Source organism: Phodopus roborovskii, unplaced genomic scaffold (genome assembly GCF_943737965.1).
Source record: "Phodopus roborovskii unplaced genomic scaffold, PHOROB, whole genome shotgun sequence".
Lineage (NCBI taxonomy): Eukaryota > Metazoa > Chordata > Mammalia > Rodentia > Cricetidae > Phodopus > Phodopus roborovskii.
The window spans coordinates 317,247-329,723 of NW_026125917.1; the positions used below are offsets into that span (position 1 = coordinate 317,247).

General features: G+C 35.9%; 1 protein-coding gene across 1 annotated transcript in view; it reads left to right on the plus strand.

The window, feature by feature from the left end:
* The window catches only part of LOC127217970 (teneurin-1-like), a 593,057-nt gene that overhangs the window by 197,823 nt on the left and 382,757 nt on the right, over positions 1 to 12,477 (plus strand). The window contains exon 2 of the mRNA XM_051178980.1: positions 614 to 896. Coding sequence (XP_051034937.1) covers positions 680 to 896 — 217 coding nt within the window. The 5' untranslated portion in view covers positions 614 to 679. The remainder of the gene's footprint in view (positions 1 to 613; positions 897 to 12,477) is intronic.

Sequence of the window (12,477 nt, forward strand, 5' to 3'; positions counted from 1 at the left end):
CACCTAAGTCATTAAAAATGCTCTGCATGTCTGAGTCACAATATGAACACAAGATGCCCAGTCCCCTCAAGCACACATTATTGAATGAGTTGTTTTAGCTGCCTTTCTACATTCAGAACCCTTCCCATCCTCAGAGCCCAGTCTTAAATGTTATATTAAACCAGAGGTAAAGAAATGTTTTTGTGAATGTGGTTTCCTCACTAGTTTCATTTTAAATGTGAGTTGTGCTAGGTTAATATTTATATTCCTGACTACTTTTAAATCTCATAACGATTTCTAATCTAAACATAGTCTTTAACATTAAAATCACACTATAATACCACAGTAGCATTTACCTTTGCTTGCATTCCAATGCAAATATTTTTGTAACCTACCCTTCTTTTTTACTTTGCACATCTTCTAGTACTACAACCTCTAGCTTCATCCTAAATGCTTGACAATATATGCATGCAGCACAGAGTGTTATTATTGCCTCCAGCAAGCTTTGTGTCATCTACTTTGTCTTTTGCTTCACTCCTTTGATAGTGTTAGCAGACCAATTGTGAATCTGCCAGATGTGTTTTCTTGCAAAAGGACAAATCTAAAAGGGGTCATGATTTTCTCTCTCTTCCAGGACTGCTTTCATTAAAGAAAAACCTTCCTTATCCTTTTTCATGAAACTGAGCTTGCTTAATCAGAGATGGAGCAAACAGACTGCAAACCTTATCAGCCTCTGTCCAAAGTCAAGCATGAAATGGATCTAGCTTATACCAGTTCTTCTGATGAGAGCGAAGATGGAAGAAAACCAAGACAGTCATTCAACTCCAGAGAAACTCTGCATGAGTATAACCAAGAACTGAGGAGGAATTACAATAGCCAGAGTAGAAAGAGGAAAGAAGTGGAGAAATCTACTCAAGGTAGGCTTTTTTATTGGATTTTTATAAGTAATATTATTTCTCATTAGGGAATGTTTATATGCATAAATATATGCCTCAAAAATAAATTTGCTGATGTTAACAGATTAATAATTCCAACTGCTTACATATGCTTAGTGAATCTGTTCCACATGTGTACCCAGCTAGGGTTGTAGGTAACATGTGCTTTTTACGGATTAAGCATGAAATTGGATGCAACAATCCTCTTATCAGAGCTTTCAGAAATTGTCTAATTCTACAAATAGCCATTTACGGACTAAAGGATTAAATAATTTATAGTAGGACATAAACAGCTAAGTGCTTTTCAAGCCATTGCCCATATGGGACACTACTTTCAAATAAATATTTGACTGTTAGAAAAGTGAACCATTCTAGTAGAGAACACCAAACAGGGGGATGGATGGTTTATGGAAAGAATGTAGAAACAGTTTTGCAATGTAGCTTAGAAGGAAACGAAGAATACAGAGAGTTCTTTGTAAGAAATACACAGATGTATTCTGCAGTCTATTCTTTAGCTACTGTGGTCTCTCAATTATGGGAACACATAATAATTACAAACAAAATCAGAGTGATAGGAATAAATTTTCCACTTTTTCCAATTAACTACATAGTAAAATATACCTATATTGGTACAGATCATTTGTGAGGGATAAGACACACTGACAATTTTTGGTTTCTTTTTAACTCACTTGGTATACCAACCACATTTCCCCCTCCTTCCCCTCTTCTTACTTTCTCCCCACCTCCCTTCTTTCACATGTCTGATCCATTCCTCAGAAAGGGTATGTCCTCTCATGAGGAGTCAATAAAGCCTGGCACATTAGACCAAGTTGCTCCCACCTGTGTCAAGGCTGAGCAAAGTATCCCATCATAGGTAATTGGCTCCAAAAATCCCTCATGTACCAGGGATAGACCCTGGTCCCACTTCCAGAGGCCACACAAACACAGCAAGGCATACAATTGTCACCCACATACAGAGGGCCTAGTTAGGTCTCATGCAGGCTACCAGGTGTAGGTCCAGAGTCCATGAGCTCCCACAAGCTCAAGTCTGCTATCTTCGTGGGTTTTCCATCCCATCATGTTCTTGAACTCCCGACTTGCTCAAATAATTCCTCCTTCTTCTCTTCAATTGGACTCCAGGAGCTTGGCACAGTGCTTGGATGTATATCTTTGCATATGCTTCCATCAGTTACAGGATGAAGGTTCTATGATGTCAATTATGGTAGTCACCAGTTTGGTTACAGGAGAAGGCCAGTTCAGACATCCTCTCCACTATTGCTAAGAGTTTTACATAGCTGGGTCACTGTAGATTTCTGGGAATTTCCCTAGCACCAGGTTTCTCCCTAATCCTACAACGTCTCTTACTATCAAAATGTCTCTTTCATTGCTTTCCCTCTATGTCCCTCCTCAAACTCAACCATCCCGTTTACTCATGTTCTCATCCCTAATCCCTTCCCCTCTATCCCCACCCTTGATTCCAGATTACCCACGAGATCTCACCTATTTCCCTTTCCTGGAACAATCCATATTTCTCTCTTAGGGTCCTCCTTTTTACCTAGCTTCTCTGGAGATTAAGATTGTAGCCTAGTTATCCTTTGCTTTATATCTAATATCCACTTATGACAGAGTATATACTATCTTTGTATTTCTGGCTCTGGATTACCTCAATCAGGATAATTTATTCTAGTTCCAAATATTTCACTGCAAATTTCAAGATGTCGTTATTTTATTTTACAGCTGAGTAATTCTCCATAGTGTAAGTGTACCACAATTTCTTTATCCATTCTTCAGTTGAGGGGCACCTAGATTATTGCCTTGTTCTGACTGTTTTGAATAATGCTACTGTGAACATACTTGAGCAAATGTCCTTGTGATATAGTTGAGCATCCTTTGGGTATATGCCCAAAAGTGGTATTGCTGGGTCTTGAGGTAGATAGATTTCCATTTTTGTTGTTGTTGTTGATGTTATTGTTTTTTTTTTTTTTTTTTTTTTTTTTTTTGAGAAACTGCCGTACTGATTTCCAAAGAGGCTGTACAAATCTGCACTTCCACCACCGTACAATTCTGCACTTACACCATCAATGCAAGAGTTTTTCCCTTACTCCATATCCTCTCCAATATAAGCTATCATCAGTGCTTTTGATCCTAACCATCATGAAAGGTGTAAGATGGTATCTCAGAGTCAGTTTGATTTGCATTTCCCTGATGACTAAAGATGTTTAGCTCTTCTTTAAATGTTTTTCAGCTAGTTGAGATTCTTCCGTTGAGAATTCTCTGTTTAGAGCTTTAACCCATTTTTTTAAATTGGTTTATTTGGTATTTGGTTGTCTCGTTTCATGAGTTATTTATATATTTTGTAGATCATCTCTCTGTCAGATGTGTAGTTGGAGAAGACCTTTTCCCACTCTGTAAGCTATCATTTTGTCTTATTTACAATGTCCTTTGCCTTACTGAAGCTTTTCATTTTCAGGAAGCCCCATTTATTAATTTGGTCTCAGAGTCTGTGCTGCTGGTGTTATATTCAGGAAGTGTTCTCCTGTACCAATACATTCAAGGCTACCTGCCACTTTCTTTTCTATCGGTTTCAGTGTAACTGGATTTATGTTGTGCTCTTTTGATATACTTGGACTTGAGTTTTATGCATGGCAATAGATGGGGATCTATTTGCATTCTTCTACGTGTTGACCTCCAATTATCCAGCAACATTTTTTGAAGATGCTTTCTTTTTCCTACTGTAAAATTTTGGCTTCTTTGTCTAAAGTCAGGTGTTTTTAAGTGTATGGATTAATGTCACACTGACATTATTTTTAAAAATGTGTATTTATCTGGGGTAGTGGTCTTCAAAGTATATACACCTGACTCAGTAGCATTAGCATTAACTGAGAATTCACTAAAGACTGAAATTCTCAGCACTCACCTTAGAAAATCCAGGTTTGTGGCCTGCCAGTTTACACTTTTAATAGGTCCACTGAAGAAATCTGATGCCTGTATAATTACTTTGATTTCTCTTGTTCAAATACTGATCATATATATTTTGGGGATTTCCAAACTACATTTTCATTCAGTCTTAACATCCCTCATAAGTTACAATTGTAAACATGCAATTACCAACAGGACATTTCCAAATTAATAACATATAAGTTACTCTAAATTCAGTATAACTAAAATGAAGAGAGGCATTCCAATAGCCCGAATTCCAAGCCTGATTACATTACTATACATCAGCTAGTTCTTGTTTGCCTTACCTCAAGACAACCACCAAAATTTTCTGTATAACCCATTGCTTCATTCAGCCCAATTGATATCTACATCTCCAATTCACTGAGAGCATTTTATTGAGATTTCAAACACAAACCTAAGGGATCTGATTGTACTTCCTTGCATCCCCCTTCACCCTTTTTCTATGTTGTTACCGATTTCTTGGCAGCAGATAATTTTGGGGGATTGAAGAGATGAAAAAGACTAATCTTGGTGTCTTAGCCACACTGAGTAAGCACCCTAAGCCCCAGATACATCTCCAGATGCCTATCCAAACACTTGGAATGCTTATCCTTTGTTCCTGTGCAAGTGTCATTCCCAGCTTAACTGAAAAGCATCCTTTACTTTCAGCGCTCTTGCACTGTCAATATATTACCAAACATTTGATTTGCATAGATAATCTCTTCTCCATAAAGCTTAAGGATATTTATTTGTATCCTTCACTCATATGGATATTCCTTTGCATATTATATACCCACATGAGGATAAGGATCATAATTTCTTTACTGATATTGTTTTCCTATAAAATTTACATATAACATATGACTTATGATTGTTATTAGTGAAGGTATGTAATATCATATTTTGCAAGCTGCAATATGTCTAATGCAGTATTATGAGTTAAACTTAATACATTCTAAATCATTACTAAAATTGTACAAGACCTCTAAATTGAGTCAATGATATGATATATGCCAACATGTAAATATATATTCACATTTGCAATATCTACTACATTATTCATTTATGATTCAATATAACTCAAAAAGTTTTGTACCTGTCTTTTCAAATAATCCATTCTAATCTGTCATGTCTATAGCTAAAGATAATATATTTGTGCAGACTAAGTCCAACTCACTGTTGATAAATTTTGTTCTTATAAATATTTGGGGTCTCTATTACTCTTTAAGAACTATATAGTCCCATTAAAATATTTCTCTGTGGAACTAGGATACAAGGTGGATTCTAAGAGATTCACATAAGGTCCCTCACAGAAGGGGGAAGGGAAAAGTCCCCCAGAGCACAGGGGAAGTGGGGGGGGCAGTGAATGGAGAGGGAACTAGGAGAAAGAGAAGGGGAGGAGAGGAAAGCATGTAGGACTAAGAAGATTGAGTAGGGGGAGGAATAGATGACAGGAGAGAGAGAGAGAGAGAGAGAGAGAGAGAGGGAGGGAGGGAGGGAGGGAGGGAGGGAGGGAGGGAGGGAGAATAAAAGAGGAAGCCATTATAGGATGGAAGAGAAAACTGAAGCTAAAGAAATGTCCAGAGACCTACAAGACTGACTCTAACCAACAATTTGAGCAACAGTAGAAAGGGTACCAGGCTACCATAAATGCCCTTCCCTGATAATGAGATCAATGACTAACTTATCCATCATCTTGGAGCCTTCATCTAGTACATGTTGGAAACAGAAGCAAATACCCACAACTAAGCACTGAGCCAAACTAGAATCCAGATGCAGAGAGGAAGCTCAAGACCACACTGCAGAAACACATAGAGACAGTGGACCTGAACATGGAGGAGCTAACGGGCCCCCAGACTGATAGCTGGGAATCCAGCATGGGATTAACTCAGACCCCCTGAATATGGGTCTCAGCCAGAAGGACTGAGCAGTCTAAGGGACCTCAGACAGTGGAACCAGGATGTATTCCTGGTGCACAAAAGGACCTTACAGGCACATCCCCCATGGAGGGAGACTCCCTTAACCTAGAGACAGGAGAGAAGTCCTAATTTCTACTTCAGATGACTTGACAGATTTAGGTGACTCCTCCTGGATGGCATCACCCTACATGTGTAGTGGGGGGTAGGGGAGGGTAGGAGGGGCGCATGTGAGGGGAGGAGAGAGGGAAAGAGGGAGGGAGAGGGAACTGGGATTGATATGTAAACTAAAAATATAAAATAAAAAGGAAAATATAATATAATCAAAAAATATTTCTCTGTAAATTGGTCTTTACAGAAGACAAACTAATAATTGTTAATTGTGAGTTGTAGGATAGTACTATAAAACAGTTGAATTTCTGATTTTAAGTAAGAATATACTTGATTATGTTTCTAAAAGCATGAATAATGTTATGCTAAGTTTGCATTGATATTGTCAACCTCACATTTCATTTCGGTGCAGTGTAATCAAAAGAAATTTAGGTTGAATACAGGTTTCTTCTTTAATGTTATGCTAACTTCCTTTCAGTAGAGTATTTTAAGCAAGTAGCTTTTGTTTAGCACTTAATGTTATCCAGACCTTGAGTCCTATGTTGGAGGTGAAAATTTACTGCTTGTTAGTAAATCATAGGTGATAGATAATATAGCTATACAAACAAATCAGTACAATTTTGTGATAAGTGCTTTTGAAATAGCCTCAACACACATGGCTTGACTTTCCAATGGATTTTAGTTACATAACCAAGGTACAGAAAATAATAAAAGAAAAATTTCATAAATAAACCATTTATAAGTTTGCAATGACAAATCATTCTGACTAGCCTAATTAAGTTTTCCAGTAACAATTTATTTCCCACTGTGTGCGGAAATCATCACTTTGTCCAATATATTTGTATTATATATGATATTTTCTCTTTAGTCACTGTATAGCTATACTTACGGGATCAACTGGATGGCATTATAGGGATTGTATTCAAGTAATCTACTTAATAAATATCCCAAAGCATAAGAGTAGAATGCTATCAACTACATGTGCCACACCAAAACCATGACAGATAGTCTTTAAATAAAAAGGTTTGGATTTTTAAATTTTTAAGGAAAAGTATTATATGCTAAGTTTGCTAAGAACTACAGTAAGAACAAATCTATTTATGAAATTATGAAGAAAGAAGAAACTCACACTAGTTTTGAAGTTAAATATGAAATTGCTCAAGTTAAATCTAAGATGCATGATAAGTGCTTAGTAAAAAAGAGAAAATGAATCGTATTTGTGAGTAAAAGACATGAACAGAAAATTTGTTCCGGCTCTAGGGAACATGTTGCACCAGAAAGTATTCAACTTACAGGAAGACTTACTTTAAGAAATAAGTAATACAAGTATATTTGCTAAAAGTTAAGAGTGGGGTGTTCAAATTCAGAAATAGATTTGGGATGAAAAGTATATAAATTGCTGGAAAGGGTTGCTTCTGCTGATAAGAATCACCACAGCATTTATGGAAGACATGGAGAGTCTAGTGAATACAAACCCACCCCAAACAGGCTTTGGTTGCTAGCAAACTCAGCTTTCTCTAAGAAAATGCTCAATGGAAATAGTATTCATAAAAATACTGGTGAAGCACTAAGACATAAACCATTGACTCAGTACCATAATACTACAAAGGTTATGATAAAACCAGGCATAAAACTCGTAGCAAAGAGCCCTCACTCTCTCTCTAAAGTAAAAAAAAAATTAATCTTCCAATGATCTGGCAACATAATCAAAATATGGGTAACAGCAATCTTATTTCACGAATGGCTCTATAAATGCTTTGTCCCAGAATTGAAAACAGTATTTGGAAGAGAAAGGGTTGAAAGTTAAAGCCCTATTAAGAATGTAATAGGTGTATTTGCACAATTCTCAATCTGATCATTACTAAAATTAAAATATCAAGGTTGTAGTTTTACCTGAGCTCTCTGACCAGCACATTATTTTGTTCAGCAAAGCTACATATACCAACCTGGTACTTAATCAACTTGGCTTAGCTTTAGAAAAAAGTTCTGTCTTCTGAAAAATGTTCTCCAATGGTGCTGGAGACCTACACCTAGGACATGCATGTAGTAGGCATGTTCTGTACCACTGAGTCATATTTCCAGCCCTGGGTCATCTTTCAGTGGTAATCTTAATCTCAACAATGTTGGTACTTATTGACTATTTCTGGGGCAATAACATTCCTTAAATTTCACATGAGAAATTATATACAGAATATCTTAGGGAAATTTGAAGGGATAGAGTGAAGGGTAAAAATAATCAAGATGCATAAAAATTAAAATTAGAAATACAACTTTGGAAGATTGAAGTGCAAGAACCTGCATTTACCTCAGCTGGGATAAGAAAGCAGGCAAGGTACAATGAAAACTTTGTGTTACTGAACTGCTAAACCTTTTAGTACTTTTACCTGATTTATATATGGAAAAAAATTAGTGAAATGAATTTTCAATATATTACCAAAAATGGATAATTGATAATTATACTATTTCCCTGAATGTATCTTGCAGAGGAAAACAATAAACCTCTTATCTACCATGCATTGCAAACCATGAATATTTCCTACCTCCTGACATCAAACCATGGACTATCATGGCTCAGTGGCTCAAGACCACTCAAAGAAGATGATCCTCCTTCAGACTTAACACCATACATCTAGACCTTAGTCCAGAATTTTCACAATATCAATTCCATTCACTTCATTTCATGTCATCATTCATAGCACCACAGGAAGGATGAATGCAAAATACACTCAGGAATTTTCAGTCAGAGAGACCACAACAATATATCTTTTATTGTAGCATTTTTTAGTTAAGTGTTAGTTATTGTTGTTGGTATCTTATTACCTGTAATCTAACCTTCATCATATGTCTTTATACATAGAAATTACATATATATATGTATGTATGTATGTATGTAGGTAGGTAGGTAGGTAGGTAGGTATATACATATAATATTCTGTGTCATTATTTCTAGTTCCAGTCATTCAATGGTGGTCTTAAGATATCACTGTTGATAATAATTAATTATTGGTGAATAAATGGAATCATAGATTATAAGTTTTGTAATGAGAAATATATGAGAGAATTATAAGGTTCAAGGTAGCTTATGGGAAGAGTAGCTGTAAATGAAAATATGTGAATATGGGAGGGTTGGAATCTATGAGGTCACAAAATTACCACAAAGCAAAGAATACATGAAGAGAAAAAAATCATAGCTAAAAATGAGGAGAAACACTCAAGAAATATTTGTGTTCTGGAAGTGATATGACCTGTGTAGCTGATTCCTGGTTGAATTTGCAAAACATAACATAGTAAAGACCAGTCTAAAGTTTGAAGTTTTGGAAATTGTGAGGATGATGATAAATTTGAAAAGAAATGCAATGGCTCTGGAAGGGAAGAAGCTAATCTTTGTTTTGACAATGTTTAAGATGCTGATGTGACAGCAGATGGATCTTCCAACAGGTAGTTGGAGATGTATGTTTTTGAGTTCAAGAAAGATTGAGACTAGGCTATATTCAGGCTTGATCACATTAGTGCCTTAGAACAAAATATGCCTGGGGATAGATGAGATTACTCAGGGAAAGAGAAAGACTGGAAAGGCCTGGTATAAAAACATGAATCTATCATCTGTGAACTGACATAAACGCAGTTTAAATGTACTTATATTTTCACCCAGTACCATTCTTTAGTGAAATGATTTACCAAAGCCAAATATACAGGACCAGAAAGCTAAAAGTCTGAAAACTTGAGATCGTATGTGCCATAGTCTTTTTCTTACTGATCTGTGGATGTACCTAGTGGGGAAATATGTGCCCCCTATGAAAAAAATTATTTAAACTATATTAAACAAAAAGTTCAATTTCATTTTCTTTCAAGACTAGAACTTATGCTATTATTTTGTTTCAGCACCACCTTTAAATCTGAGAAAACACTATTAACTATCAACATGCATGTCAGTGTTTGTAACTTGCATTAATGTAGGTAAAGCTGAGACTAAGAATGACAGACAAAATTGTAAGTATTTATCATATATAATACGGATATGCATCATAGATTCTCAGAAAGTCATTTCCTTTTAGGTTAGGAATGAAGAAAACAAACCACATTCTTCATACATTGCAATTCCTCTCACACCTACAACAGGTTGTGATAAGGATCAACTGCCATCACAAATGTGAAAATACAGCCACATTATAACTACTTAGATTTATTTCATTTCGGTCTACAACATTTCCATTTTCTTTATGTTCTAATGGCCAGTGGTTGGCAAGGAATTTAAAAGCCTCTTTACACTGAATATCATCAGACAAAGATAAATGCTATGGTATATAATTTACCATGAATGGTATCTTTGTTTTTATCTGTCCAGGAAATCAATGGGTTTTTGATGTTGTTATCGTTGTTTGTTTGTTTGTTATTTTGAATTCAGGGCTAGCTTGTTGGTAAACACTGAAGAAATACTTTATTTCACATTTATTTTCCCAGTCAGCAGCTCTTCCATCCAAGTCCAAGTGCAAGTGAGCTTGCTGGATTCTAATGATGTTTGTTGTTGTTGTTTTGTTTTAATCTTCCAAAAGTCTTTGAAGTATAACTTTGGCAATAATCAACTATTAGTAGTACTTGACTAACAAAATGCATATCTGTAAGGAGGTTTAGTGTATAAAGTTTGACAGGTTGAATAGAAGCAGTAGATTTTTCTGGAGGTGTATAGGTTCGAAATTGGTCCCATATAATCTTACTTCCAAAGGTTTCTAAGTATCTAAGACATTCACTTTAAACAAATAAAAATAGAGAAATGCAATATAGGAGAATATTTTACTTGTGCTAATTTTTCTATTGTTTTTATATGGCTAAGATCAATTTTGAGTATAACAATTTCACTCCAAATTAATAATGAAAGAAAAATGACCAATGCAGAAAAAGGACTTAAGATGAAAAAAAAGTTACAGCTAATATAATATTACATACTCCTAAAACATTAAATGTGACTCAAATATTCATTCTCTTTTTATAACCTGTTCTTTTTTTATGATTTATTGCTTTGCTTTCTTAGGTTGCTTGACTGGTAGGGGAATTACAATTTTACTCTATATCACATCATCTTCATCTGATTAAAAACATGTGAACTGCCAATTTGTATTTATTGAGATTACAAAGCAGATTATCTATCATCTACTGTAGGCCTTTCATTTATTAACTTACAGATGAACACTAATTTGGTATCCAGTATGTTCCAGTGGCACAGTTCTGAGTTCTGAGTGGATGATGTTATCTGTGGAATAAAAGTACCCTCGTGATTGTTTTTCCCCACTCCTTGGCCCATGTCAATGACCCACTTCACCCTGTCCCACAAGCTGTTGAAACCATGTTGCTGCATATTTTACTATCTACAAGGGGTAGATAGAATCCCAAAATTGCAAACCACATTTTTCTATTCTAAGTTCAAGAACTTATTCATAGTTTAAGATATTGTTTGCATATATGTAGATGGCATGGACTACAGTTCCTACAAAAATCTTGAAAGAACTCTTAATCTCACGATACATATTTATGGGGTAGAGATCACAGATGGCAAGAGCAATATAATGTAACAAGACCTATAAAATAAGATTTTCTACAGCGTTTGCTAACACAATGAATTTTCTGTTGTGAGTATGTTATGCTTATAGTTGTTCTGAGTTTCTGCCATAGTTATCATGACTTCTACAACATGGGGAGTGGATGGGGCAATGAGTGGAGAGGGAGCTAGGAGAAAGAGAAGGGGAGGAGAGGAAAGCACGTGGGACTAGGAAGATTAAGTCAGGGGAGGAATAGAGGAGAGAGAGACTGAGAAAGACAGAGAGAGACCATAAAAGAGAAAGACGTTATAGGATTGAAGAGAAAACTAAAGTTAATTAAATGTCCAGAGACCTACAAGATTGACCCTACTCCAAATGACTTGACAGATTTAAATGACCCCTCCTGGTGGGCATCACCCTTCATGTGGAGTGGGGGGGAGAATGGGGGGGAGGGCGGTCAGGGAGCATGTGTGGGTGGGAGAGAGGGAGGGAGAGGGAAATGGGATCGATGTGTAAAATAAATAATAATAATAATAAAATACTGCTGCAAAAAACCAGACTGTAATTGAATATTAGCCAAATATTTAATAATAACTCCAATTGGCTCATATCTTTTGGTAATAACATTGTTCATGAAAACCATTAACTGTTTTCTTATTGAGCATCTAAAATTGGACAGAGTGTCATTGTCCTGTGTGTCATGGCTCCCTCTACCTGATCCATGTTAGGGCAGACATTCATAATTAATCATTGTGCCCTTGCTTATTGAGCCCAACTGCAAGTTGACATGTTGTACCTCATATCATATGACAATCAATTAATTAGAACTGGCAAACAATGAAACCTGTTTCTAGTCTGTGATCTTACTGTAGTAAGTCCTCTGTGAAATTCTGAAGTTTCACTGATGAGCAAGCAATAGTCCTTAGTGAAAAAATAAAACTAAAAACAAGTCAAAATACATATGGAAAGGTAGATATATAAAGTAAGGGGGTTTGGAAGCTAGAAATGAAATGCTTTCTTACTTGACTTGATGAATTATGATAATGATTATGGGAGATACAT